The sequence below is a fragment of the Paraphaeosphaeria sporulosa genome, assembly GCF_001642045.1.
Source record: "Paraphaeosphaeria sporulosa strain AP3s5-JAC2a unplaced genomic scaffold CC84scaffold_9, whole genome shotgun sequence".
NCBI classification, from domain to species: domain Eukaryota; kingdom Fungi; phylum Ascomycota; class Dothideomycetes; order Pleosporales; family Didymosphaeriaceae; genus Paraphaeosphaeria; species Paraphaeosphaeria sporulosa.
In genome coordinates, this window is record NW_017253368.1 from 789218 (window position 1) to 815987 (window position 26770).

Below are 26770 nucleotides of genomic sequence, written 5' to 3' on the forward strand. Positions count from 1 at the left end.
AATATATCATAGGAGAGTCTGTTCAGGATATTTGGAACTGCCGTACAGAAGTTACGCTTTTTCAAAATAGATTTGCGAGCTCATATATAATGTTATTTCGTTTTCCCGGCATGTATAAGTCTGGTTATTTGCCACTCTCTCAGTTCACGTCCTGACTTTTGCCACGGTTTGCGAAATTGCGCGAATTATCACATTTGACAATTGATAAATCTGTTTGAGAAATGCTGCTGGAGTCGTCGGGCCTTCATTGTCATGACAAATGTGGGTTACATGATAATGCATAACTCTGGAAGTTCTTAAGACATATGATGGAGGAGCACCATGGCAAATCTGCGATACTTCCATCGTTATGTTCCAAGGACCGCAGGTAATGTATTCTGAATAGAAGGGATACCCAAGTTAGCCCTCAATTGAGGTACAACCGTACGCGTCATTAATGCTCCAATTCAAGTGTATCCTCTCTGCTTTGGAAAACAAGGCTTCCTCTCTGTATTCCGCTTCTCTGATTGCCTTCCACTTACGTTACATATTCATCACACTCATTAACTAACAGTTTACTCAAGGCTTGGCCAGCGGGTGTTGATTCGGTTGCAGAGGACGCTGCTGCTGTTACAGGAGTCTCCATGTATTATTCGACCAAAAGAGGAGCGCGCGGTGCTGCCAGCCTTGTAAAGTATGCAGCAAAAAGTTGCAAAAGAAGAGGTCGTGCCCGGAATCGAACCGGGGTTGCCGGAATATCCTGATATGATCAGAATCCGGAGTGATAACCGCTACACTACACAACCTTCTGAAGGTTGGGGCACAATCCAATGAATTGATGAACAAATGTTCATTTAATAAAAATATATAGCAGTCCAAAATAACAGACCAAACTGTTGGCCAAGACGTTTAAACGCCCATCTAGGCTTTGTTTTCGGAGAGTTGAGTCAAGGTTTTACCCCGCCGTTCATGCGCTAAGTGGGGGTCTGGGCGACCATGGCATCAGCATTGCGACGCGACAAAGAAACACTCTGCCGCGTGTCGAAGCCGTCAACTAAAGCAACACGCAAATCGCCGAAATTACCATCTGCGATATGATACTATTGTATTAGCGGGCTAATCTGCTCGAGAACCTGCCCGCCTCATAGCATTGAATCGTTGGCTCGAGAGGAGAATAATGACCCGCTCAACTCCATCGGCAGCAAGATGAACCGTTACCTGAATAAATCGCTGCTGTTGAATATTTAGCTTACTCCTAAAAGTCCTAATTGTGATGAATGAGCGATCCTTTCACGTGCGGTAGAGAGAAGCGACGAAAAAGCTGCTGTGTGCGATATTCACCTGCGCAACCACACTGTTACAGAGGTCACATCGCAACGGTTGTTGCCTTCAGAGATTGATTTCATCAGCACATTGATGCTATGGGCAGGACACATCAAAAAGCCAACAGTCGATATTAATCGAGTTGGGGCCTCACCTCCTTAGCCCTATTGCGCACATACTAGTACAGCGGCGCGAACATGCCTTGAACTCATGGCCCAGTATCTCCGGGGACACAAGTTCCCGCCTCGTGATAGTGGGTACAGACGTAGACGAAGAACATATGGGAAATTGTAAGAAACGCACATAACGCAAGGGTTTAAGGGAAACACGAATTGCTTTGTCCCTTCGTATTCGCGAAGGTTTGTCCTGTGTGGTGGTAGGTATGTAAGGCGGACTGACCCGCTTTCTGCACGATGCGCGTTTCATCGTACATGCCGTGGTGGATCGCTGTAACCGAACGCGATGATGCACGATGAATTTATCTCGGCATTACCTGCAGCTGTGGGAAGGTCTAAAACTGGACAATGGAAACCCCCTCGGATTCCTTTCGGAAGTGTCGGAAACGATCATTAATGTAAATGGGAGATACCGCCCAGGCATCGCATTTGCTTCATCGGCTGCCAGAACGACCCTACTCATGGTATAATTACACGAAGGGTTTCGTACGTGTTCTTTGAACGTGAACGACAGAAACGCGAGGCTGTTTTGTGGCGTTACTTCGGCCATGCCTTATCTTGGCGAACGTATATAGCGCGGATTTAGGCCCATATTTAGCTTTCAACAGCGCGGTGAAGTCCGCGGTCGGACGGCAGGACAGAACCTTCAGGAAGTCAGCACCAGTTTCGGGTCTCGAAAGATCCCTGATGCCAGATTGGATATAGGTCGAGGATAACGAAAGGCGTGAATGAGGCGAGCTTCCCGGGGTCTCAAAGTTTGAGTCGCGAAACCTGCCTTGTCACTCTTATCCCAACCTCTAGACACGCCTAGGCCCCTACCGAGGCATGTCAACATGCAAACGTTTTTGGGCCACTACGTGTACGCTATCGATTTGGTTTCTGCAGCTTCCATAGCCGTGGCACATGTGGCAGCCGCCGTGAGGGGCAACAAGAAGTCCACCGTCGGCGAACCCCAGAGCAACTGAGTCGTGCCGCATCTCTGTCTGGGGCGGTATCCGTTCCAATTCGCTGGAACTCACTATTAAACTTCCCGAGAATCATCGTTCGATGGGCACCATTAAGGTCGGACCAAGCCTGGATTTTTCGTGTAATTATCCTTGAGATCACTTTCTCCGAGGTGCATTTCGTCAGAGGTGTTTGATTCTGGTTGCACACATTCCATATTGGTGTTTGGGACGCCGCGGAAGGTTTGCCTGCAGTCCTCGAAGATCGCTTTGCATGACCACGCGCTAACATGAGATCGTTGAACGCTTTGCGTGTAGGAGTCGATGTTGCCTGGACATGGGACAGCAGGGAATCCTATTCGAATCCACTTCAGCTTGCTCCCCACAGCATGATTGACTGACTTGCGTTCCTGGAGGATTTCATGCATGTATACGCATAGTGACACCTCGCTAATCTGCGACCCCAATCCGGATTGGGGTAGAAGTTTGACGACTAGCCAGCCGTCCAAGCCTTCGGTGCTGCCGTACGCACTTTAGGAACCTTCTTCGAACACGCTACTAATCTAGACCTTGCATAGTATCCGCGGCCCCTGGCTTGTTCAAGACATGATCACAAATAAAGAATGGGTGCCGTTCCTGTGCCGCGAAAATCAGGCCATTTCTTTTCCACCTGCTTGGCCGAGCGACCAGAAACTGTCTCTACTACAATAAATCCCCCACAATCCAGCAGACATGCCATTGACTTGGAAGGAGACACGACCGGGGCGATGGGAGCGCCCGCAGTCATGCTTGGAGAAGGTCAACCTTCTGAACCGAAACGTCGACAAAGCGCTTGACCGAGATAATTGGGCCAAAACCGCTGTTGCTAAAGTCGAATTTGACCCCAAGCTCGGAGATCCGGTGCAGGCCTTGAAGACAGCTTGGAAGCAAGTGCGGTACAACTATCCCGAAGTCGCGGCTTTCCCCTATAATGGAACGTATATGTATCGAATCGGAAACCCAGAGCAGATACAGCTATGGGTATCGGCAACCTTTGTCGTAGAGCACAACACCACCATCGATGAGCTTTTCGGCCACCTTCCCAGGAATGAACAGATGATGTGCTATTATCTTCCCGACACCTCAGAGATACTCGTCCGTTCGCCACACTACCGACTTGACGCTCGGGGGGCCATCTTCATCCTCAACTATCTCATTAAATCATTGGCCAACCCAGACCCCGTCCTCATCTTCGGTGGCTGCGCGGGAAATCTTTCTCCAAGTATCGATGATGCGCTCAATATACCTTTTGAGTACACTCCGAAGATTGAGGAAGCCGCCACAAGACGAATGGCCTCATTAAATGCGCACAATCCTCTCATTGAGCTTACGCCCAATGCTAAACCAAATCGTGCGGGTGCGACAAGGCGCCGCTTTCTAAAATTCAGCGAGGCCGAAACCAAGTCAATCACGAAGGGAGCTAAGTCGGCGGGCATGGACTACACCGCTGCGATGCATGCAGCTGTAATTGCTGCTGTCGTGCGACTTGCACCGCCCACAGAGGTTCAAAGCTACATGGCTTCGTTCCACTGCGATCTTCGCTACCTCATTCCGAAATCAAGCAAGACTAAGGCTGCTCCGATAGTGTGCACCGATGCGATAACCACGGAGATTGAGGTTTCCCCTTCAACAAACCTGAAATCGTATTACAACCAACTCGCGCCGGTATACGCTAATGGATACGCACCCTACCTCGAGTCCAGCGCCTGTTTCCACGACAAGCTGGCAAAAGAGAAGTACGCTGACGGCAAGGGATACGAATCGACCGATGGCCAAGCACAGCCTCGTCTAGGGCCCTTAGGTATCATCGACGACCAGCTCACCAAACACGTCAAAGGTGTAGTGCGTGTGAAGGATTTCTGGCTGGGAGGCGAGACGCTCACCAAACGGAAGATGGTGCACAACTGGATCTGGGAGGACCAGATGACGTTTAGCTGCTGCTACAACGAGAAATACTGGGATGACCAGTTTGTGGAACTTTTTCTGCAGACGATTAAGAGTGTGTTGATGGAGGAGGTGGCTAAGACGTCATCATCCAGCTTGTCTAGCAAGCTGAAGGGCATGATGCTGAAGTGAAACACCGTCTTTGTGAGGTTCGGCGGAGTTTGGATGTTTGAAGGCGCAACATATACCACTGTCTTTTGGGGCGGTATTCTGGCATTGCTTCGGCGTCTATAATCACAACGTATATGAATCAATTACTTCTACGCCATTTGTGGCTCCCGAATGCACAGAAAACATAACGTCAAGCGGCGGCAGAAAGTGGATCTGTGAGTCAGTGTCAAGATGCGAGTGATTGCAGCTGAATCATAGCGCAATAAGATGTGATGATAAGACGCACTCCCACTCTGCATACTGGAGGATCATCTCAATGCTTTGTTCCGTAAGCTAGCCTTACTAGGGCTAAGGATGTGATTGTCGCACATCGACACCCTGCGTGCGTCCTATCCTGCAGCACTTCCCTGGTAACTTTTTAGTCAAGTCCCACTCTGCGACAACCTTGCATAGTTTAGGACGCACATTGGGATCAGCTGTATCGAGCTGTTCTTGGCCGAGAACGCGCGTGCTTTCTCCGCATCCGAGAAGGTGCTTGCGCCACTTACGTACCGCGTAGGTGTGACACTTCAGCCCTCAGAATATCGCCTGCACACAGACAATGACAACGCTGGAAGTTATTATATGGTGTTCGACGCACATTATATCCGGTCACAGATGGAACCCGACTCATCCGACGCCTAAACTACTAAGTGTACATGGTCTATCATCAGTCCCAGTTGCCTGAGCCCAGCTCTACAGCAACACCCGCCTCCAGATCGCGCATGATCTCGTCGATATTCCAAGGCTCCCACTTGTATCCCGGAGGATAGTTTGGTGGGATATTTGGGTCCTGGTCAAGCGGCACACCAGCCCTCATACCCTTAAGGCATTTCTCTGCACTGTATTAGCAAGAGTTGGTTCCATTTGTGACGGTCTATAGCCGAGTACGTACCATAATTGTCGTACACATACTCCTCTGGATCATGGGCCCAGACCCATTTCGGATGCTTCGGCTGCGCCTTCTTGGGATCGATCTTGACCTGTTCACACGCTGATGTTAGCAAGACTGCATACACGGGCGGCGTTGTTTCCTTGGAGACACATACCTTGTTCCAGTCGGTGTCTTGCAACCGCTCCGCGTTCGAGAAGCCCAGCTTCTGCGCGCACGCACATCGTAGGAACCGTAGCCTGACATGGCTTCTCACAGCGTCGGGCACGGCGCTCTTGCCATCCAACTTTACGCCCAATTCCAAACAGCTCGCCAGACTGACGGCGTCCTCAATTGCCTGTGTTGCGCCATTCCCTGAGCTCGGCAAAAAGCTATGTGCACAATCGCCAATCTGGACCACGCGCGCGCCAGGCGAATGCCACATCGGTTGCGGATTGCGCCAAAAGAGCTCGAAGTTAACAATGGTATCCGGAGGAGTAAGAGCGATGAGCTTCTTCAGAATTGGCGCCCATTCGGGGGCGGTGGACGATGTGAGCGACTTGTCCATATTCTCCAGGACGGATTCGGAGGACACGGTGTGGGACCATGACTCCTTCTCAGTACCAGTCGCATCGTGGTTGATGATCCAAACTACTGTGCCTTCGCGGTTGAGTGTGAGACCGTAAGTTCCCGGACCGAGGAATGTGCGCACGATCGGGTCCTCGCCTTTCATCGAAAAGAACTCCCTCACTTCAGGGTCCTTATCGAGCACTTCGGCAGGGAACACTGCCTACACGCGATGCTATGTCAGCAAAGTCCAGAAGGAAGAGCGTTGATGGACCTACCCTCCACATGGCGCGGCCAGAGCTTGCCGCTCGTACTTTCCCGCCAACGATGGTCTGGCTCTTGCTGCCAATGCCGTCGGCAGCAATCACGACATCCGCCTCGAACTTCTCACCCTCGTCGGTCTCCACACCCGCTTTATTCTCGTGCTCGAAATATCTTGTTACGCGCTTGTTGAACAAAAACGGAATCTCCAGTCGCTCGGCTTGATTGATAAACATCTTGTACACGAGTGGCCGCATCTGGAAGGCGCCGGGCGGCGTGTTCGGATCCAGACCGATGGCGCGCAACCGTTCGGACACCTTCATCGCAGGAATCATGAGCTCTCCGTCGTGTTTGAACGTCTCGAGGAAACAGCTCTGCATCGATATTTCGTCGTACTCTGCCTTCATCGCTGGCCAGTGTTTGAAGAACTTGGTACCGGACAGACCCATAAAGTACATGTCGCCTGTCAAGGTCGCATGTCAGCGGCTGTCGTCTCCATTGTACCAGGCTGTTGGGCCAAGCGACTGCGAGATCTGCTACTCACCCATTGTGTTGATATCTGCACCGCGTTCCAAGACCCGCACGCGGTGGCCTTTCCGCACGCACTCGATTGCCGCGGTAAGACCGGCAAGGCCGGCGCCGACAATCAATATATCGAGACCGGAATCGGGGTAGTCACCGTACAGCATCGCCGTGCCATCGTAGGAGAGGACGCTGTTCGAGCTTGATCGACGGGAACCATTGCTGGTATATGGACTTGAGCCCACGTGTGCTGCCCGAGTGTCTCCCTCAGGCATATGTATGTGTCCCATGTTGTCCTCGGTGTGAATCTGAGAAGGTTATAGTGAAAGACTCAAAGGGTATCCGGGGTATGGAATCAGGGTCGGTGACAATATAGCGAGTTGTCCTCCTTTATACTCCATGCCATATGAACACTATCGAACTTACCTTCTTCGTCCGTCCGTCAAGCCAAGACCAGACCATACTCGTATCACTGCGGAGACCAGCATGGCAAGCCATGGTGCTGCGTACTCAGCCAGTCATAGCCAAGATTGACCAGGTCAATGTTCGGTTGGCGTGTCGGACCCCCGCATCACAACATTCAGCGCAGCGGAGCTTATGAAAACGGACGTGCGTTTGTGGAGATAGGAGAGCTGACTGTGGACCAGAACAGATGGTTGCGGAGCTCTGCCACTGGGGTGTTCCACCCGTAACCATCATATCACTCCCGTCGCAAGTTTGGGTTGACGTGTGTAAGTAGCATGGTCGTTTCAAACTGGTGGACCATGCATCTCATCCAAATCGAGCCAATGACAATGTGGATTTCGGATGCTAGCAGCATCTGTACCTCGTACGATTGCTGTGCATTCGTCCCGACTGTCAACCTTGGGAGACCTACTGGATGCTAAGGACCAGAGGAATGCATGAGACCGTCATGAAGAGCGCCACTGTTTGCTCCAGGCATAGTATCATCTCAGCTCTCGAATCCATAATGCCTACAGACAAGACGACTACAACGTCATCTGATATGACATGTGCAGCATGGTACGCAAGCGCCGCGTATGTGTTGTGGCTTCCGAAAAGATGACCGTTAAAACCTACCCTGCATCAATCGTGCCCTACTCCTGCGTTGTTTCCATGTTGGTTTGCATCATGGAAGCCGTTGAAGCCAAGAGATCGAAATTCGGGCCCGTGGAGCCGGCGGTAGCGATAAGCACTTTCGAAAACAGTACCATCGGAGTTATGTAGCATATCTTAGCGCGAACTACGAAAGATTAGGCACGTGCAGCGAATCGCAAGTTCGCACGCTTTCACATGAACTATACCGGACCTGCATCCGGCGACGCCTGCCAAGGCACGTCCAGGGTCTAGGGTCTAGGCTATGCGCACCGCCGCATACCTCCTCCAGCTGGGTCGCCAGGGCATTGCGAACAGCCAAGCTCATGTTCCAAAGTCTTGGAAATCTGGGCGTCCGCGCGTACGGGTGGTCGCTTCGGGTCTCCAATGTGGGCTGGCTGAACACCGACAACTTGAGGATCTTGACGCGAGCGTGGTACGCGCGGTCATAAGTCGTGAGGCATGTTGACTTGTTACACAAATATGCGCAGAGCCTATTCCACGATTCACAGCAGATGCGGGTAAAGGTTGACGCTTCTATGGACCCCTTATGTAAAGACGTCCAAATTCACCCCGGACAAAGGCTGGGCTTGTCGAGCGAATTAGCTTTCGCCAATTTCCAGATGCAAGTATACGTTTCAGACCAGAAGAATATCTTGACCGCAGGCACGGTTTGTTACATCATACCGCTAAAACGCACATTCTGCGCTTTCCCCAGGTTACCCCACAGACGACGCGGGATGATGAATGGCAATGCCTATCGATGTTGTCATAGACGCACATTTGAGCCTTCATGGTCAGAAATAGACGTAAATGATCATGGAAACGTATGGATGCACTGAAAACTTGCATTTCCCACCACGGTAAACTGTGAGATGCGTATGATATCACAGGTGCCCGACGTCACGATATCCATTGACCCCATTGGCTGTTTAGCGTGGCTTTCGCATATTCGGCTCATTTGCAGTGTTGATCCGCCATAGCAAGAATTGAGAGCAGGGGTACACGAAGACTTTCCAATCAGCATAGGACGTCGAGGATGAGCATCAAGGTTGTAGTCTTCGCCCCACCCACAGTCTGACAAACCGGACATAATGATGCAGCCACTGCTTAGGATACAGATAGTCAGGAATACCTGGTCATGGCGCATTGTTTGGAGTTGATCCAAGCGAAAGGTTGAATGGCCCGTATTGAACCGGCAGCGGCGATGAGGAGTGCTTCCCATTCTACGGTACAGGGCGCACGGAAAGGCACGTTCGTTACCACTATCCAAATTTTTTGGTCAAGGAATAACCGCAGGCCGGACCGACCAAAGTAACCGGTTGGGCTTTCACGCCAAACTGTTAAGAGATGGACTAGACCCGTCTACACCCATTGTCCGTGAAGAATAAAGCTCAATCCCGATCGCCGCACGTACTCACCCACCATGGAATGCAGAGACTTGTTCCGGAGCCATACGTTGAAAGGTAGCTCGGAGCACTTGCGCGAGCAATAACCGTTAGCCTCCTTCCGCGCATTGTGACCATTGTTCTTCTCCCCGAGGCGTGTCTAAACGTCTTGCATCGGCGAGGCCCATCGGGGCAGGAACACCGATCCAGCTACGATATCATCTCATCGGAAGCTCGTGCATGCGTGGCCAGCACAAGATTCTGCCACGTACCAATCCATTGTATGCTCCGACACGTTCCGTTTGGGCCACCAGAACTCTGCATCGGAAGAGGGCGAGGCAGAGATTCATGTGATGTGCCCATGTGGAGGCGGATGACCTCTGAAAAGGGCTCTGAATACTAACGGAGTGACGGAAGGGTCCGCTCATTGTGCGGCGCAATTATCAAGTGCACCTTTGGGGGAATGCGTGGCTGAACTTGTGGTCCTGGCCTACCTGCACTACCTGCAGTACTGCACCGTCTCTTCTCACAAGCAAGCTTCTGATAGAAAAAAATTATGCAAATCATGGCCATTGACGCCTTAGCTTGGAAAGGTAGGACAATCTGATTGCGCCCGCAGCTCTGATGCATTCTAGAGCAGGCACCTATCCGAACAGTAGCACCAACGACGCACACTTACAACTACTAAACCAGAAGTGCGTGCATTGCTTCGCCCCTCCAAAGGCAACAGGGTTGTCACGCATCCCGCCTCCCATTCTTCCTCCACGCCTCGCTCAGTCCCCTCTTTGACGCCGGCGGCAACTCATCTGTGCTCCTCAACCCCACCACCTCACCGGCCGGAAAGTCCTACTCCCTAGTCAGCTCCCTCTCTCGCCATACTTCGAAGATCATATACATACCTCTCTCCGACCCCAGCACCCAATCTCCACCCACGGACTCCGCTCCCCAGCCGCACTCGCCGCACTCTTCCCATCCACCCTGCTCACCTCGAGAAAGCAGCACACCTCGCACGCGGGGTGGGCGCAGGAAGCGCATTTCTGGCCGTAGTAGCCGGGGGCTCTGATGGGGGCGTTTTCAGTGGGCGAGAAGTAGGGCGCGAAGTGGACGGGGGTGGTGGATGTGTTTAGGTGGGTGCAAGAGGGGTGGCAGCAGCGCCAGCGGTGGCGGAGGAGGATGGGGGTGGTGGGGCTGGGGTTTGCTTTGAGGGTGGGCATGGTTGTGGTAGGCGGTGCTGCTCCTTGGTGCTTGGTAACGATGTTGAGGATAGTCTTTCCGGGAGTAGGGAGTTTTGAGCGAGGTTCTGCAGAGGACATGAGGGTGGGAGTGTGAAGAGAGGGCTTGGAAGGGCTTGAAGGGGGAATGATGGCGTGCGTGAAGTGGTGCTTGTGAAGATTTGGTTGTGTATTCGCTGCGCAAGGCATAGAGTGAAGAGCGACGGGTGTCGAAGTAGGTACGAGTCCTCTACTTTTGCTGGGGTGGAAAGTAACAAGCCGTTTGTGTGAACCATAAGGCACGGCATCGTGAGTGCATGTCAGATGACAGCTGGCTCTTGGACCAAGATGCAGATGCGTGTGTGTAAATGGCATCACTTCAGTCAGGCACGATGGGTGGTAAAGACGGGCACTACGGGCGCTATGCAGCCTTCACTCAAGACTGATTCTATAGAGATGCACTTGTCGCTTGTCGCTAGGTTGAGAAGAGCGTTTGGCGTGACCTGGTGGCAGCAAACAGCACCTCTGGGTTCCAGCATGTACAGTGCCATTCCACGATTTGCTGGTTCGCCACTGCTCCGATGTACGCTTGCTTCCACCACAGTCGCGAAGAAGGGTGCGGTTAGCATTTAGTGAATGCTTAGCGGCGCATCGTAACATGTAACCACTGGCGGACCGAAAGAGGAAATCTCATGCATAGTAAGCAACGCGCTTGCCGTATTTGTTTGTGGCACAGCTCGTGTCCCGGAAGGCACGATCGCCGCTTGTTTCAGGGGCGCCGACAATGCGGGCGACGTGAACACCGACGTACACAGGCATCCGGGAGACGACGCCATGATGGGATTGTGGAATGGCAGCCGCGAACATGGAGAACTTGGTGACGCCAGTGGGCGGCATTCCCTGCGTTCTGGAAAACACGTGGAGGCGGGTGGTGCTGGCGGGTCCTGGAATCAGCGGGGCGGCAGGCGCTATCGATTGCCCTGAGCGCGGCAACTCGGTGGAGGGCTCCTGAACTCGGTGCTCGGCGCCCTCTGCTGCTGTCGCCTGCGTTCCAGCAAGAGGGAGGCGCAGAGACAGCGGTGCAACGGTGGAGATGAGGACGCTGGGTGTAAGTCAATGTCCGACACCGTGTCTGCGTCCAGGCACAGCACCGCGCGCACTACACGTCGAGGCTGCAGGAAACAGTGGGTGGCAGGCTGCCCTGCATGGAAGCATTGAGATCGTCAAAGCGGCAAGGCGCCTGCCGAATCCACTAGCGGCCCTCCTTCTCCAGAAACACACCCTCTGCCAGGGCGGCTGACCACGAGTCCGCGCGCGCACATCCTCTTGTCGCCCACAGTGCACTCTCCGTGCCTCCTTTCACCCACTTCTTCCCTTCGTTGTCCTTGTTTCGCGCGCCCCAGATATATTCCTAATAATTCCCCACACGCTCGCTACTCGCCCCTCGACCGACATCAGGGGAACCCAGCACCTGCCCCGTCGCACGCATTCGCTCATCGCGCACGGCATCCCCTCGCGACTGCCGTTTCAGCACACGACTTGCACAGCGACCCGCATACCGCCACCCGCCCACCACTGAACGGCGGGCGCATCGCACTCGTTGACAGCTGCACTGCGCTTAGCCACCTTGCACGACAGCCTGCACCCGCGCATACAACACCGCCCGACAATGGTCCGACACGCCTTCACGGCCGCCGTTGCGGCGGCAGCCGTCGTTGGATCCGCCTTCGCCCAGAAGTGCACCAGACAGAGCAAATGCCCCAAGGACACGCCCTGCTGCGGCCGTACGTATTCCCCGCGCATGTACAGCCTGAAGCCTTACTGACAGACGCAGTCTACGGCGACTGTGGTGTCGGCGCCTTCTGCTTGGGAGGATGCGACCCGACCATGTCGACCACCTTCGACTCGTGCGTGCCGAACCCCATCTGCAAGTCCAACACGTACCAGTTCACCGACCTGAACGACATCCAATCCATCGACAAGTACCTCGGCGACAACTCCAAGATCAACTGGCAGGCCCAAGGCAACCCCGTCAAGTACCCGTCGGGCGGCGTTGCTCTGACCATGGCTGAGGGCACGGTCGGAACGCTGCTTGCCTCAACCTTCTACGTATGGTACGGCAAGATCTGCGCCACCATGTCCACCAGCCGGGGTCAGGGTGTCGTGACCGCTTTCATCATGATGTCGGACGTCAAGGACGAAATCGATTTCGAGTTCATTGGCAACGATATCAACAACGCCCAGTCCAACTGGTACTCGCAAGGTGTTACCAACTGTAAGTCGTAGCCGCTACTTGCGTCACGCGGGTCTAACCAATTTCCAGACGAGAACATGGAGAAGCTCAAGGTCTCGCCCGACACCGTAGGCGACACGCACGAATACTGCATCGACTGGTCCGAAGACGAGCTTAGTTGGTCCGTCGACGGCAACAAGGGCCGCACCGTGAAGCGCACCGACTCGTGGAACGCGACTGCTGGCCGCTTCGACTTCCCCCAGACCCCTTCGCGCGTCATGCTGTCTCTCTGGCCTGCCGGTCTTCCCTCAAACGGCGAGGGAACCATCGAGTGGGCTGGTGGTGAAATCGACTGGAACAGCAAGTATATGACCAACGGCATGTACGCTGCCCTTGTCACCAAGGTCACCGTGGACTGCTACGACCCCCCATCTGGCATCAAGTCGACCGGGTCCAAGAGCTACAAGTACACCAGCAACATGCCCACCAACAACACGGTTGAGATCACAAACGACTTTGTTGTCTTGGGATCCCTCATGGACACTGGTGACGAGCCTGGTTCCACCGCTTCCGCGTCCAAGTCCAGCTCCGCCGCCAAGTCGACCAAGTCTGTCAACATGGTTCCGGGAGGAAACCCGGGTGGCGGTGCCCGCCAGGAAACCGCCGTCGCTGCCCAGAACACTGCCCAGGCTACGTCGGGATCGTCAAGCACTGGCTCTTCAGGCAGCAGTGGAAGCGGCGATTCCGGCAGCAGTGGCTCAAGCAGCGGTAGCAGCACCGGCGGCGGCTTCGTCCAAGGCGATGGCAACAGCGGTAGCTCTGGCACTGGCTCTGGCGCTGCTGCTTTGGAACCTGGACTCGCCAAGATCGGTGGCTCGGCCATCGCCATTGTCTTCGCTGTCTTCGGCCTTCTTGTCCTATAAGTGGATATCGTCCATATTTGTTTTTCGGCTTGTCAATGACCTGGTTATGAGCACACATTCTTTCCCTACCTGGCCATTCTTGTCCAACCTTACTATATCCCCGGTGTTCCGGTCTGTCCTTGAAGGCAAACATATTGTTCATACATTCCGTAAGCATTGGAGTCTGCGAGCGAGCGAGGGTTCTATCTGCCGAAGCGAACATTTGTCAGACGCTGTTCATATTACATTTGGAGGAAGTTAATATCGAGGTTGGATTGCTGGGACCTGGAGCGAGGAAAAGGCTTTCTTACATTACTCGCTCCTTTGATACTGTGAATATTGCTGGGAAGAGAGGGGATGCATGCGTGGCATTGATAGCAAGAATGAAGTGTGTATACATTGTTCTGTGATATCATTATTATCGTGAAGGCGATTTTGATTGATGAAGTAGAAGGGGGAAGGCTGGCAACCGCGCACTCAAGCAGTTCACAGAGCTGTTGCGACTTATTGGCCACCAACACATGTTTTTTCTGTTGAATTGGCACAATTGAAGGGACATTGAAGATGAGCAGATAAAAGCCAGGTCGTCGTTCCGAGCAGTGACGCGGAACGGCGAGGACATAAAGAGGTCTTTGCCCAGTCCCATTTGCACTTCTACACAAGCTTCCCATACAGTACTGTAAACAGCGCATATCAACTTCCAAACCCTTATCACAAAAACACCCACCATGCCAAACTACAGCCCCTTCCCAAGCTACGACCCCTATCGCACCAACCGAAGTCTCCGCAGAGGCTTTATGAACGACCTCCAAGTAACAGACCCATCAACCTGGTCCTATACCCGAGGCCGGTTCGTCGCCTTCGGCGCGGCCGCAGAGCAACGCCCCGAGGCTGGGGATATGATCTATCTCTTCCAGAACAGCATGGATCCATCCGAGGAGAGCTTCAGGCTCCGCCCTAATGGCAATATATACTACCGCTTCCGCTGCACACCGCTTGTCTGCGGGAACATGTCTTGCCAGGGCCAGACGAGGGTGATGACGAGCTTTGCGCCGCCCGGCTGGGATAGCAGTCATGGCTATCACTATGGGAACCCTTTCAATCCTCAACATCAGACAAGGTATTCAGGACAGGTGTTCTGCTATCACCAGGGCGGTCAGATGCATTGGAATGAGGCTGTGTGGGGCTCTGGACCACCCGCAGGTTGGGGACATTAATCGTTAAAAAGAGGCATGGGGATGGGTGAGCATGGGATGGAGGGGAGGGTGAGGAGTGTTGGGCGTGTCTTTTTCTGTGTTTGAGCTTGGTCGACGACTTGTGTCTCTGGGCTTGGTGGTCGCTTTGGAGTGTTTGGTTCAAACAATACCCTGTCAATACTTTGTTATGAATGTTGGTAAGTGTCTTTACGTACAACATATGAGCCGCACAATGCTCACATGTCGTCGAAAAGACTGTATATATCCCGTCAAGGACTACTATACCACACGCAACTCGATATATACTTTTCGTGTTCGCCACCAAGTGCAGACTGGGGACGCCATTGAAATTTGCTTCGTTGACTGACACCACTCGCAGACATCAGGTTGCTTCGTCCGCGCCCATGCTAAAGGAGCAAGTGCACTCCAAATTGAAGGGACAATACGCATAGGAGATGGGTTATAGTGACTGGGCATGCTGTGCAAATTGATGGGGAAGAGGGCTGCAGAGGCATTTGACTGAGGCAGGGACGTTGGAGAGCGAGAATGGGCCGACTTCTGTGGCGAGGAAGCAGGAGGAAGCACGATCGGTATGACGATGCTTCGAGGAAAGAAATGAAAGAAATTGTCGAGCAATCAGCACGCGCCGACTAACGGCGTACAAAGCTGTTGACGCCAGCATCGGTACTATTGCAATCACAAGGTATACCAATATCTTGTAGTGGTGTTTGCAGAGCCGCTTACAAGTTTGCAAAGCGGAATGGTGTTCGCCGACAACCGGTCTTCGGCATCGGTTGTTCCACATTTCGGTCCGCGAGCGACGCCGTTAACCGCACGTCATGGTGACACCAATCCTATTTACTGTACCCAAACACTTCATATATCTTCCCTCGCGTATCGGGCTACCCGATATTGTATGCAAAGATTGTGGAGTCATGTTGGGCTGTTTCGGACACCGGCGAGTTCCTCGACCGCCATCGTAGAAAGGATGCTCGCACCTGAATGATGTCACTAGAGGAGGCAAGCATCTTCGTGATTGTATTTTCGCAAGTCTCCATTGTGGCCGCAACGATTAAGGGCCACCTCTCATGTATCCTGCCCCACCTGAGTTGCAATCCTCTGGGCATGTGTGGATGGGAAAGTGACCCAGCTGCTACATACGATAGTAACACGAGCATAATATCAGCGCACGGCTCGTTTGGAGTTGGTAGATGATGTTATGCTCGGAGTCAGAATGCGCTGCATATTATGTCTAGCCATGCAGGTCCTCCGCAGGTTGCTCTCCATTGAAGTGGACCATCATCGTTGCCATTGTCCTAGCTAGGACATTCATTCGTACATCAGTCACAGATCTTCTGACGATGGAGTCGCTTTTTCGTTCCCTTGTATCTATCGCAGCACTCTACTGCACCGTTGTGCTCGTTCGTGCTAATCCGGTAGAAACTTCCTTTGTGCCCAGAGCGGCTACGAAAGGATTTACCTGCTCATATTCCGGATATTCGAACTGCAACAGTGACAGGGATCGTAGCTGCTGGGTGAAGAATCACGGCAAAACATATAACATTGACACCGATTATGAAGACGACTTTCCGGTCGGTATCACAAGGACTGTAGGTAGCAAAATCGATACAATCCTGTATCTTCATTGTCTTCCATATCATACCCTAACTCAGCACAGTTCGACCTAGAGATCTCAGAGAAAGTCGTCAGTCCTGATGGCTTCCCAAAGGTCGCTCAAGTGGTTAACGGTCAGTTTCCTGGCCCGCTGATCGAAGCCTGCTGGGGTGATACAATTGTTGTCAACGTCAAGAATACCATCAAGAACAACGGCACTACGGTGCACTTCCACGGTCTTCGGATGTTCCAGGAGAACAACTTCGATGGTGCCAACGGTCAGTACAACAACTTGAGCTGTGTCGAAGACACCGCATGCTGAACAGGGTAGCCATCACTCAATGCCCCATTGCACAGGGTGACTCGTTCACCTACAAATTTCAGCTCAGGCAGTACGGACACAGCTGGTACCACTCACACTACAGCTCTCAATACGGCGAAGGTACATTTGGCCCAGTCGTGATACACGGGCCCTCAACGGCCAACTGGGACGAGGAACTCGCCCCTATTATGGTGCACGAGTGGCATCATGCTAGCGCGTACGACGCGTTCCACGATTCGATGTTTTCTCCCGCGCCACCAAAAGCCGATCTGATCACGCTCAATGGCATCGGCCGAAATCACGAACTGGGTATCGGCGCCTACTTCCAGAAGACGATCGAAGAAGGTAAAAAGTATCTTTTTCGAATCACCAATAGCGCCATCGACTTCCACTTCCATTTTTCCATTGATAACCACTTGCTGCAGGTTGTCTCGGTGGATTATGTGCCGATCAAGCCGTTTTGGACGAACTCGCTTTCGGTGGGTATCGGCCAGCGGTACGGCGTCATCGTTCACACGAACCAGACGGCTTCTGCGAATGGAAAGTACTGGATGCGCACGGAGTATTTCGATGGCAACGTCAAAGACTCTACCTTTTGCCAGTTCCCTCAGCAGAACTATCCGCCCAACCAAACCGATACCCAGCGTGTTGGTGTCCTCAGCTACAGTGGTGCGGGTCCAGGCGAGCCTACGACAACGAGGTGGAATGCAACGGTTGGCTGCAAAGATCCCGTCTTCGAGCCTCACCTCGAGTGGAGAGTGACACCCCCGCAGAACGATGTGGTGAAGAACGCGCGCTATGTTGGAATCGATAGGAGCAAAGAGATGCATGGTGCTTTCCGCTGGCTGCTGGCAGAGCAACCGCAATGGTTGAACTATTCTAATCCTACGCTTTTGAATATCGCGAACGCGAGCTGGAACTCTGAATACGTTCTCGAGCCATGTAAGCAATTAATCATGAAGCGGGTACCAGTGGAACTGAAGATTGCAGACTCTTACAACGACCCTGAAGGGTTCGTGTACTTTATCATCAATTCTGGTGGCGGTCCTAGTAAGCTTACTGGTGTAAGTTCTGAATTCGTTGTATCGTCAGGATTCTGTTGAGTGACACCTTGCAACTTTGGATCGACTAACATCATCAAGGGAACCCACCCAATACATCTCCACGGCCACGACTTTGCCATTCTCTCCCAAGGCTTGGGTCCTTTTGACGTGGCAAACCCCATATACAACACAGAAAATCCACCTCGGCGCGATACTGCCATGCTTCCTGCGATGGGTCACCTCGTGCTCGCCTACAAAACGGATAATCCCGGTGCATGGCTTCTTCACTGTCATATTGGCTGGCATGCCGGCTCAGGTATGTCGCTCCAGATCCTGGAACGCCAACAGGAGATCTCGAGCTGGATTGGTGGGTCCGCTGCGTTTGAGCCTGCGAAGAGAGGCTGCAGAAATTGGAGTGAATTTCTAGCGAGGCATAAAAATGACCCGGATGTTTTCAACCCAATCGGTCAAGACGATTCGGGAATTTAAGATGGGTTGGAAGCCAGTGTATGTTATGCGTTTTTGTTTCAAAGGCGCAAACCGTGGTTGGCTTATCTCCGCTTCCTTATCTCCGTGGCTGCGGGACGGACCCTGGTTCTAGATCTAAAATTCCCACACCGCGCCGTTGACCACCCCTCATCGTCCTGCAACCTGACTTTCTCGCCCATCCCTCGCACACAGTAATTCACCATGGCACACTTTATACGATCTTTCTCTTTTGGAATCAGTATCAGGGACATACCAAACTGACGCCGGTCGTGATCTTCGATTGGCAACATTCACAAAGTTTTTCCCTTCGTCACATTATAGAAAGTGTTCCGAAGACCATAGACTAAACGCATACGACGCTGCTAATTCTCACATCTCTACTGTCCTCCTCAAGGATCAGTTTCTAGACATGGAAGGCGAAGAACAGCCACCGCTTCCTCCAGGAGCGCCCACCTCGCACCTCTTCGAAGTACGCCACACACCTCACTCCGGCCGTGCCGTCTTCGCCACCCAGGATATACCTGCCGATACGCTCGTCTTCCTCGGAGATGACCTCACGGTTGATGTTGTACTTCGTGAGTACCGCCGCGAAGTGTGCGGAGAATGCTTCGGCTACGATCGTGGACGGGACTTGTGCGTGCGCGACAACACCGTGGGTTTCGCGTTCTGCTCTGAGGAGTGTAGGGGCCAGTGGAGAAATCGAGTTGGCGAGCTCGGTGTGGAGACTTGGACAGCGGTGGAGAAGCTGGTTAAGGGTCGGAGCAAGGAGGATGCGGACATGGTGGATGTAGGCCTGCCGCGGCCAAAGACGAAAGAGATACGGATTGCCTGGGAAGGAACGGCGGATCAGGCGGCGCTGATACGCATTGCGCGCTCATCCGTCTCGTCACCCGACAGCTCGGGCGAGAACAAAGGCGAAACCGGGACCGTCAAACCCACCAAGCAGCATCGCAAAGCCGTCCAGAAAGCGCTCATGCAGCCCGTCTCTCCGGACGTCCTCACCTTCTGCGTCAACGGTGTCCTCTGGAAATACAACAATCCCGCCAAGTGGGATCACATCCTCGCGCTCGCAAAAGACAACACCCCCTACCACAACTACGACGATCTTCGAGCCTTTACTCGCTCCTACCTCCACATGCTCGCTGTGTGTCCATCCGCTCTACTTGAACATGTCACGCCGGAAACTCTTTTCCTCCTGTCCTCGCGCGACAGCCACAACTCCTTCGGCATCCGCTCCCTCGAGGACGACGGCTCGGAATTTTTCGGCTACGGATGCTGGCCGAGCGCGTCATACTTCAATCACTCATGCGGGCCAAATGTTGAGAAAAAGAGGGTTGGAAGGGTGTGGCATTTTCGCACGGGAACGAAGATCAAAGTGGGCGAGGAGCTATGCATTACATATCTGAGCGGGGAAGAAAGGAAATTGAGCAGGAACAAGAGGATGAAGACTTTGAAGGGGAACTGGGGATTTGAATGTGGGTGCGAGAGGTGTGAGGCTCTGTAGGGGGCTGGGTGCATTAAATGCAAAACGTATAGAGTAGACGTTCGCATTGTCAGACATTTTCTAATAGATATTCCCATACACAAGACGTTGACCCTTGCCTCTTTCTCAAAGTACCCCAGTCCAACCCCAGGGTTCCGGGCTCCAGCTTCGATCCCCACGTGACATAAGAGTATCCATGTATGCGCCCTCAGAGTCAACCGTGCGTACTTCTGGCTTTGTGGTGCATTTCGCTCTGAATACTAAATAGCTAACGTTCGATTGATAATTCTTTCTGAAGTGTGTGGACCAGGATACCCTAAGAACGGGATCTGACCAATCGCACAGCATTCCCGAAAAGGAAAAGCGTCTTCCAGCTCAGATTCGAGTCACAGAGAGTCGTCACCCGTGCTAAGCCACTTCTTCCTCAGTGCTTACATATGAGCTACGCAAAGCCACAAGACGATGCCAGGAGGAACTCCACCTCTCCAGCAACAGTTTTCTTTGCGTGTGTCGCGACCGCGTTGAGGATCACTGTATCATCGCCGACAGACTAGAATAGCGGGCAAGCGAGTGGGCACCGCGACACCGAACCTCAGCCCCTAGGAGGTTTCCACAACGTTCCGGCGCCGGCGGAGGAGTAGGCCGTAGCCGCGCGCAGACACAGTATGGTCTACAGAGGTAGACCAAGTACAGGATGTAAAACTTGCAGGCAACGCAAGATCAAGGTACGTGGCGCACCTTTAGTATCCCCCTCCTATACTCTTTCTATTCAGTACCGAGGCTCCGGGTACTACGAGTAGTCCGCACGGGTCATGCAGATTACCTGATACGGTCAGCTGTGCGAGCTGCCAGACGTTAGCCAAGCTTCGTACCCCAGATCCACCTGCCCTTGGCGAATTAACAGAGTACCAACAGACTAACGAGGCGCTTGTAGTGTGATGAGAGACCAGAAGGGTGTGTCAAATGCGCAGACAAAGGCTATCAGTGTCCTGGGTATGAACGGATAATCGATCGCCTCTTCCAGGATGAATCTGCTGCTGTCGAACGAAAAGCGCAGAAATCGAAAGCCAAAGCCCTCATTGCTCGTGACGAGCGGGAGCAAGCTGCAAAAGCCCGGCGCGCTGTTGCTAGGATGTCAGATGCGATAGGTACACCATTGCTTTGCCCTCTCATCGACAGAGGTATCGCTTTCTTCATGATGAATTATGCATCTGGAGTTGATCTGCCACCGATATCATCCGCGGCGTACAATCAGCATCTGAGTACTTTTGGTTTCCACCCTATCGTTGCCACTGCCATGACTGCGCTTGGTCTTGCAGGCACAGCCAACCTGTTCTTGGATAATGGGTTGAAGAGAGAGGCTACCACGTGGTATCTTGACGCCTTAAACATGACCAACAAGGCACTCACCAAGCCTTCTGAAGCGAAGTCAGATCACACTTTGCTTGCAACCATGCTGCTCAGTGTTTTCGAATCTACTCATAATGAGTTCTCATTTCAAGGCTGGCTGCAACACGTCCAAGGATCGGCGTCTCTTGTTCGGATGCGTGGCTTGTCCCAGTTCCAGACCCCAGCTGGCCGAAGAATGTACATGCAAACGGTCGGATTGCTCGCAATGAAATGCATGGGTATGGGCATTGCCCTTCCGCGATTTGTCCACGAGATGAATAAAGAAGTGGAAAAATGGGAAGATGGCCACGATCCTGGCAGTAGATTTTTCCATACCCATATCAAAGTGATAGATTTTCGGGCGGAGATTCTGAATCATAAACTTACGGATCTTCGACAAATAGTAGAACGCGCATCGGAGATTGACAAAGAAGCGACGGAGATGTTCAGCGCGGTCGACTCGGACTGGAATTATGCCGTGGAGACTTGCGACGAAGGCACACCTGGTGTGTTCGGGACGGAATACCACATCTATCCCCATCTTGCAGCAGCACAAACTTGGAACTGGCTTCGCTATATCCGAATATACATCCACGACATCCTCCGTAACGCCCTCATCGCTGGCTTCAGCTCTACGCCGCCAGTCTTCGTAGGGAGGAAATATATGGAGCTTATGGTTGACTCCACAGAAACACTCTACAAGATGCAATCAGACATATTTGCCAGCATGCCCCAGTACCTGCACGACACGCCCAAGGCCCCACCCACCTGGTCCGACTCAACGCACATGTGCAAGCCTGAATCTGTATTGTCGCACAGATGTCTTCCATCCAGTCCAATCAGCCCGCCTTCCACATATACGTTTTCCCCATCACCGTTTCCATCGCCTACCGGAACCGCGATGGGAGCCATGAAATGGGGCCCTTCCACAACGCCCATCACGCCGTCGGGCACCCCAAAAACGTTCATCTCGAACTTCCTCGAACACCAGAACGCCAGCATAATCCCCGAGTTCCGCACACCCGCAACACCAAGCGAGCAACTTCCCATCGTCCGCGTCAGCGGCGGCTACTCCTCTCTCTGGGCGCTCTTCATCGCGGGCGCCACACCCATCGCCTCGCCCGAATCCCAAGCTTTCGTCCTAAGCTCCCTCGAGAGAGTTGCGAGTGAGTTTGGCATCAATCAGGCGAAGGTGTTTGCGAGCGCGTTGAGGACGAAGATCGAGCTGGAGAGAACGGGGATTAGTAAGATGGCGGAGGAGGAGATGCTGCATGGATGGGATGCAGGGTGGTATGCGATGTTGGGCGATAAGCAAAAGTTTACGCTAAGGAATGCGGCATTGAAGGGCGGTGAAGGGGGCATAGCGCCGATTTACATGCCGAGGGTCGGACCGCATGTTGATGATTGAGTGGAAGGTATTGGCCGATGTGGGTGTATGACAGGAAGAGTTGACAATTTGGTAGGATTCGAAGACAATTTCAGGCGCCGGCAGAGCCGTGCGCACGCCGATGGCATATTTGACTCGACTCCATGGCCAGTGCATATAATTGGGTGTCTGGGGTTCCCAATGAGTTCACAGGGATCCTTCCCTTCACTGTAAACTGTCTTAACAATCGACTCTTTCTATTAGTTTTGTACATAGATCGATGCGTCGCATCCTGGCCCCGAAAAACTCGAAGACTTCATATAGGATCATTTCGTACCGTCTGAAGCAATCGCACTATGCCAGGGACATTCAAATGTCCGATCATGTACCTTGCCCTAGAAATGTTAGAGGATACCGTGAAATATTGGTTGGCCTGTTTATCTACTGTGTGCAATGGCTACCTACGACTTTAAAACATTCTCAAAGAAACGATTCGGCGGCCGTGGCAGGTCGAGGTGCTCTCGCAACGTCGTCCCTTCGTACTCTTTCCTGAAAATTCCGCGCCGCTGTAGCTCAGGTACCAGCTTCTTGGTCACACTCTCCAGTCCCTCCGGCAAAAACGGAAACGTCACTGTAAATCCATCCGCGGCCTCTTCACTCAGCCAGTACTCCAACTCATCTGCGACAGTCTCAGGAGTCCCCACGAACGCAAGCCCGGAATAGCCACCGTACCGCCCCGCAAGCTGCCGCACCGTCAGTCCTTCTTTCTCCGCGAGACTAATCACACCCGCCCGCCCCGTCTTGCTCGCGTTGGTGTCGGGAATGTCTTTGGGCAGTGGTCCGTCTGGGTCGAACTTCGATGCATCCGATCCCAATGCTATGGAAAGAGACGCAATCGCGCTGTCATAATGTACTAAGCTGTCGAGCTTGAGTCTCTTCTGCTTTGCCTCTTCAACCGTATCGCCAATGACAATGAGCGCTGCTGGTAAAATTTTCGGCAGCCCTGGCAATCTCCCCGCAGCCTTCGCCCGCCCTTTGATATCCTGATACAGTGCCTTCGCCGACTCGACATCCCGCGGCGAGCAGAACACCGCCTCCGCAGTCTCAGCAGCGAGCTGGCGTCCCGGCTCCGACTGTCCCGCCTGCACAATAACCGGCCACCCCTGCACCGGCCTCGCAATATTCAGCGGACCCTTCACCTGCAGCTCATCTCCCTTATGGTCCAGCGTATGAATCTTCTCAGGGTTAACATACACCCCGCTCTCCACGTCCCGCAGGAACGCATCATCAGCGAAGGAATCCCACAGCCCCGTTACCACATCGTAGAACTCGCGCGCCCGTTTATACCGATCCCCATGTTCCATGTGCTCGTCGCGCCCAAAGTTCTTACTGCTCTCAGGATTCCCCGTGGTCACGATATTCCACGCCGCCCTCCCCCCACTCAGGTGATCCAGACTCGCGAAGCGCCGCGCGACATGGTACGCCTCGTCGTACGTCGTGCTTGCGGTTGCCGCCAATCCGATTCTGGCCGTGACCTGTGAGAGTGCGGCGAGCAGGGTGAAGGGCTCGAAGGAGGTAACGGTGTGGCTCCGTTTGAGGGCTTCGACGGGCATGTTCAGGACGGCGAGGTGGTCAGCCATGAAGAAGGCGTCGAATTTGGCGGCTTCGAGGGATTGGATGAAAGAGATTAGGTGTTTGAGGTTGAAGTTTGCGTCTGGGTAGGCGCCGGGGTAGCGCCAGGCGCCTGTATGGAGGCTGACGGGGCGCATGAAGGCTGTGAGGTGGAGTTGTTTCTTTGGTGGAGACATTTCGGGCTGTGGCTGGAAAACACTGCGATGCGCTGGAAGAACAAATGCCCTACGAAAGCCAGTCCTGCTTCAAATATGAACGCTGCCGAGGTAGTCTAGCAGAGATGTCATTATATCCGATACATGCGGGTGTTGCGATAGTAATCTTGATCACGCCATTGATGCACATAGATGCGTGATCCGCATATACCGGGGGTCGGTTAGTATCTGACTTTCGAAATGGACTGGCATCTTGTGCAATTATTACCAAGAAACACTAAATGATGAATTTCTCTTATCATGGGTTAGTATCGTCAAGATCTCCCCCGTAGATTTCAAAGAATCATTGGCGGGTGAATGTTCAGATTGCATTACATCGTCAAAGACTAAATTAAGCCACCTTCTTGCAGTTGACCTGGCTGTCGATGCCATCAATATTCGCACATGCGTACTGGTTGGTTCCGCTAGGGCTCTTGACAGTGACGTTCTGAATGTTGATATCGTTGCACACAGTCGGGCTGGAGCAGACCAGATATCCGACCAATGGATCGTACTTCTTGCTCGTGGTGCCTACAAAGTTCTTGATGGTAACATCCGAGATGGTGAGGTTGCTAGGGAACTACGCTCAGTTAGTACAAGCAGAAGCAAGCGAGAGGGGAAGAGAGCATACCTCATTGCAGAGCGTCAGGTTCTTCTGTCCGTAGCACTGGGTGATCTCGATGGCGTAGTCAACATTGGACAGCACCATGCCATCGTAGGTGATGTTGGAAACGGCTCCTAAGCCACCACCTCCCTGGAGGTCCGCGGAGAGCGCGGAGCTAACGCCGGGCCAGACCTTGATGCGCGCACCGTCGGATGCGTTCGACATGCTGACGTTGTATGTCTGATGATGTCAGCTGAATGAATTCACAATTTAGAAAAGGCAACTTGCGTAGATGTTCTTCACGATGTCGACCTCACCCTTGTACTGTCCCAGGCTACCAACGCTAATTCCATGACTACCATTGCAGATCAAGTTCTGCACGACTATGTTGGTGCTGTTCGGCTTGAATGATACACAGTCATCGCCATTGTCAATGTGCGAGTTCTGGATGACGATGTTGTCTGAGCGGTAGGTGTCCCAACTGTAAAGTGTTAACGTCCTGATTCGTCGTCTACTTCCGATTCAACCTACCCATCAGTGTTCTTAGCAACGTTCGAGCTGCTGCTGTACCCGGAAATACTGATGTCGGAGAACACCACATTCGTCGAATTCGCCACCAGGTTGTACCATTGAGGAGAGTACCTCAAGTTCAAATCCTCAATGCGTCCGCTCTTCAAGCCAATGGTACCAAAGAGGATGGGGCGCAAGATCAAGTTGTTCTTGGCATATAGATCGTACCAGACCTGACCGTTTCCGTCGAATGTACCACCTCCGTAGACGTTGACGTCCTCACCTCCAAGCTGGAAGAACGTAGTGGCGTTCTGGAAGACTTGCTTGAAGGCGTTGGCTTGCCAGTAGTCCGTGTCGTTGGTGAATTTAATGGTTCCCTGAACATCTGAAGCGCCGTTAGTTCCATTCGTTATTCATTCTGGTCACGACGTACCCAAATCGATGTGCTTGAGGAAAGTGAGGTCAAGTGCAGTGCCGATGGTGTAAGTCTTTCCCTTGGAAAAGACAACATGACCACCGTTGTTGCAAGACTTGATCGCACTCAAAACGTTCTTGGAATCGTCTTTGCCATTGCCGTAGGTCTTCACTGTACACGTTTTTGTTCGTGCTGGCGAGACCGGGAAAGGCTTGCCGGGATGGTGTGGCTTAATGGGATGGTTTGGCCTCTTCGAAGCTCCCCGGGCAACGAGATCATCGGTTTCAACTGGAGAAGACCATGTTACGGAGGCTTGCAGCAGTGCTGCAGCAATGAATGACGAGACGCGCATGGTGCAGGTTGCTGAGCAAGGACGATTGAAGGGTGCAGTGTGTCGAGCTGTGGAGCCTCATCATGCAGGTCATGGCTCTTAATATACCATATATTGCCCCCATGCCAGGGGCGATGTCGCCAGCCCCAGATATTTCGTGCGGAGATGATAGTCTGGTTCTTCCGTCGGCGGTAGGGCGACAGAGACGCCACACGTGGCTAAAGGGACGCTAGTAGTCAAAGTGGATGGTGGCCGCGCGCTATCTCGAACGATCGATGAAACACGACGAAGGATTGGTGGAGGAATATTTACCCCAGAAATGATAATGTCCCGTGGTATCGTGGGGAAGACAAGCCTTCCTCGGCACACCGAAGCCTGGGGCCAAGTAGGCCACTATTGCGTGGAGTTACGCGGCTATTTCCCTGCCCCGAAATTACGAGGATGTACTTGAAGGAAGCAGTGTTGCGAACATGTCCCCCTACATCGTACAATGCACGACCTCTCAGCAGCGCATGTTTTGCGCGCTGTAGCCACGAGCAGCGACAAGACGACTAGGTGACTGCAGAGCGCTCGTGAG

At 52.9% G+C, this 26770-nt stretch overlaps 9 protein-coding genes and 1 non-coding gene across 10 annotated transcripts; 5 read left to right on the forward strand and 5 right to left on the reverse strand.

Annotated features, from left to right (window-relative positions):
• Positions 1-700: 700 nt before the first annotated feature.
• Positions 701-785, reverse strand: CC84DRAFT_t85. The gene has a single exon. It is a non-coding gene; the product is annotated as a tRNA-Gln (tRNA).
• A 2149-nt stretch (positions 786-2934) lies between these two features.
• Positions 2935-4672, forward strand: CC84DRAFT_1003550 (uncharacterized protein). Its single transcript, XM_018173335.1, has one exon. The coding sequence runs from the start codon at positions 3155-3157 to the stop codon at positions 4535-4537; it is 1383 nt and encodes a 460-aa protein (XP_018032522.1). The 5' UTR covers positions 2935-3154; the 3' UTR covers positions 4538-4672.
• Positions 4673-5095: 423 nt separating this feature from the next.
• CC84DRAFT_1152416 (monooxygenase) lies at positions 5096-6943 on the reverse strand (the record flags this gene model as incomplete). Its single annotated transcript, XM_018176800.1, has 5 exons — positions 5096-5392; positions 5451-5538; positions 5605-6216; positions 6272-6717; positions 6799-6943. 5 exons carry the CDS (start codon positions 6941-6943, stop codon positions 5226-5228), a joined length of 1458 nt encoding a protein of 485 aa, XP_018032523.1. The 3' UTR covers positions 5096-5225.
• A 3051-nt stretch (positions 6944-9994) lies between these two features.
• On the reverse strand, positions 9995-11204 carry CC84DRAFT_1252559 (uncharacterized protein; the record flags this gene model as incomplete). The annotated part of the gene is made up of 2 exons (XM_018184360.1): positions 10159-11204; positions 9995-10105 (listed from the first exon to the last, which is right to left on the reverse strand). Exons 1-2 carry the CDS (start codon positions 10843-10845, stop codon positions 9995-9997), a joined length of 798 nt encoding a protein of 265 aa, XP_018032524.1. The 5' UTR covers positions 10846-11204.
• Positions 11205-12139: 935 nt separating this feature from the next.
• CC84DRAFT_1098882 (uncharacterized protein) lies at positions 12140-13626 on the forward strand (the record flags this gene model as incomplete). The annotated part of the gene is made up of 3 exons (XM_018174794.1): positions 12140-12254; positions 12305-12745; positions 12794-13626. The coding sequence occupies 3 exons, from the start codon at positions 12140-12142 to the stop codon at positions 13624-13626; spliced, it is 1389 nt and encodes a 462-aa protein (XP_018032525.1).
• Positions 13627-14333: 707 nt separating this feature from the next.
• CC84DRAFT_1262160 (uncharacterized protein) lies at positions 14334-18298 on the forward strand (the record flags this gene model as incomplete). The annotated part of the gene is made up of 6 exons (XM_018185129.1): positions 14334-14725; positions 16321-16411; positions 16480-16693; positions 16747-17679; positions 17728-17801; positions 17880-18298. 6 exons carry the CDS (start codon positions 14334-14336, stop codon positions 18267-18269), a joined length of 2094 nt encoding a protein of 697 aa, XP_018032526.1. The 3' UTR covers positions 18270-18298.
• A 50-nt stretch (positions 18299-18348) lies between these two features.
• On the forward strand, positions 18349-19848 carry CC84DRAFT_1167284 (SET domain-containing protein). Its single transcript, XM_018179144.1, has one exon. It carries the CDS (start codon positions 18679-18681, stop codon positions 19771-19773), a length of 1095 nt encoding a protein of 364 aa, XP_018032527.1. The 5' UTR covers positions 18349-18678; the 3' UTR covers positions 19774-19848.
• A 332-nt stretch (positions 19849-20180) lies between these two features.
• On the forward strand, positions 20181-22968 carry CC84DRAFT_1167285 (uncharacterized protein). The gene is made up of 2 exons (XM_018179145.1): positions 20181-20477; positions 20687-22968. The coding sequence occupies exons 1-2, from the start codon at positions 20418-20420 to the stop codon at positions 22547-22549; spliced, it is 1923 nt and encodes a 640-aa protein (XP_018032528.1). The 5' UTR covers positions 20181-20417; the 3' UTR covers positions 22550-22968.
• CC84DRAFT_1167286 (Nitrilotriacetate monooxygenase component A/pristinamycin IIA synthase subunit A) lies at positions 22900-24359 on the reverse strand. The gene has a single exon (XM_018179146.1). It carries the CDS (start codon positions 24313-24315, stop codon positions 22969-22971), a length of 1347 nt encoding a protein of 448 aa, XP_018032529.1. The 5' UTR covers positions 24316-24359; the 3' UTR covers positions 22900-22968.
• Positions 24360-24560: 201 nt separating this feature from the next.
• Positions 24561-26334, reverse strand: CC84DRAFT_1198410 (polygalacturonase precursor). Its single transcript, XM_018181562.1, has 5 exons — positions 25881-26334; positions 25469-25832; positions 25226-25418; positions 24965-25177; positions 24561-24913 (listed from the first exon to the last, which is right to left on the reverse strand). Exons 1-5 carry the CDS (start codon positions 26212-26214, stop codon positions 24686-24688), a joined length of 1332 nt encoding a protein of 443 aa, XP_018032530.1. The 5' UTR covers positions 26215-26334; the 3' UTR covers positions 24561-24685.
• Between the last annotated feature and the right edge of the window lie 436 nt (positions 26335-26770).

Excerpts from the sequence above, each read along its gene's own strand:
- CC84DRAFT_1003550 (XM_018173335.1), top strand. The coding sequence starts at position 3,155 with ATGCCATTGACTTGGAAGGAGACACGACCGGGGCGATGGGAGCGCCCG.
- CC84DRAFT_1167284 (XM_018179144.1), top strand. The coding sequence starts at position 18,679 with ATGGAAGGCGAAGAACAGCCACCGCTTCCTCCAGGAGCGCCCACCTCG.
- CC84DRAFT_1167285 (XM_018179145.1), top strand. The coding sequence starts at position 20,418 with ATGGTCTACAGAGGTAGACCAAGTACAGGATGTAAAACTTGCAGGCAA. Across the intron at positions 20,478-20,686 it reads GCAGGCAACGCAAGATCAAG|TGTGATGAGAGACCAGAAGG; the intron begins GTACGTGGCGCA and ends AGGCGCTTGTAG.
- CC84DRAFT_1167286 (XM_018179146.1), bottom strand. The coding sequence starts at position 24,315 with ATGTCTCCACCAAAGAAACAACTCCACCTCACAGCCTTCATGCGCCCC.
- CC84DRAFT_1198410 (XM_018181562.1), bottom strand. The coding sequence starts at position 26,214 with ATGCGCGTCTCGTCATTCATTGCTGCAGCACTGCTGCAAGCCTCCGTA. Across the intron at positions 25,178-25,225 it reads ACATCGTGAAGAACATCTAC|ACATACAACGTCAGCATGTC; the intron begins GCAAGTTGCCTT and ends TGACATCATCAG. Across the intron at positions 24,914-24,964 it reads ACCTGACGCTCTGCAATGAG|TTCCCTAGCAACCTCACCAT; the intron begins GTATGCTCTCTT and ends AACTGAGCGTAG.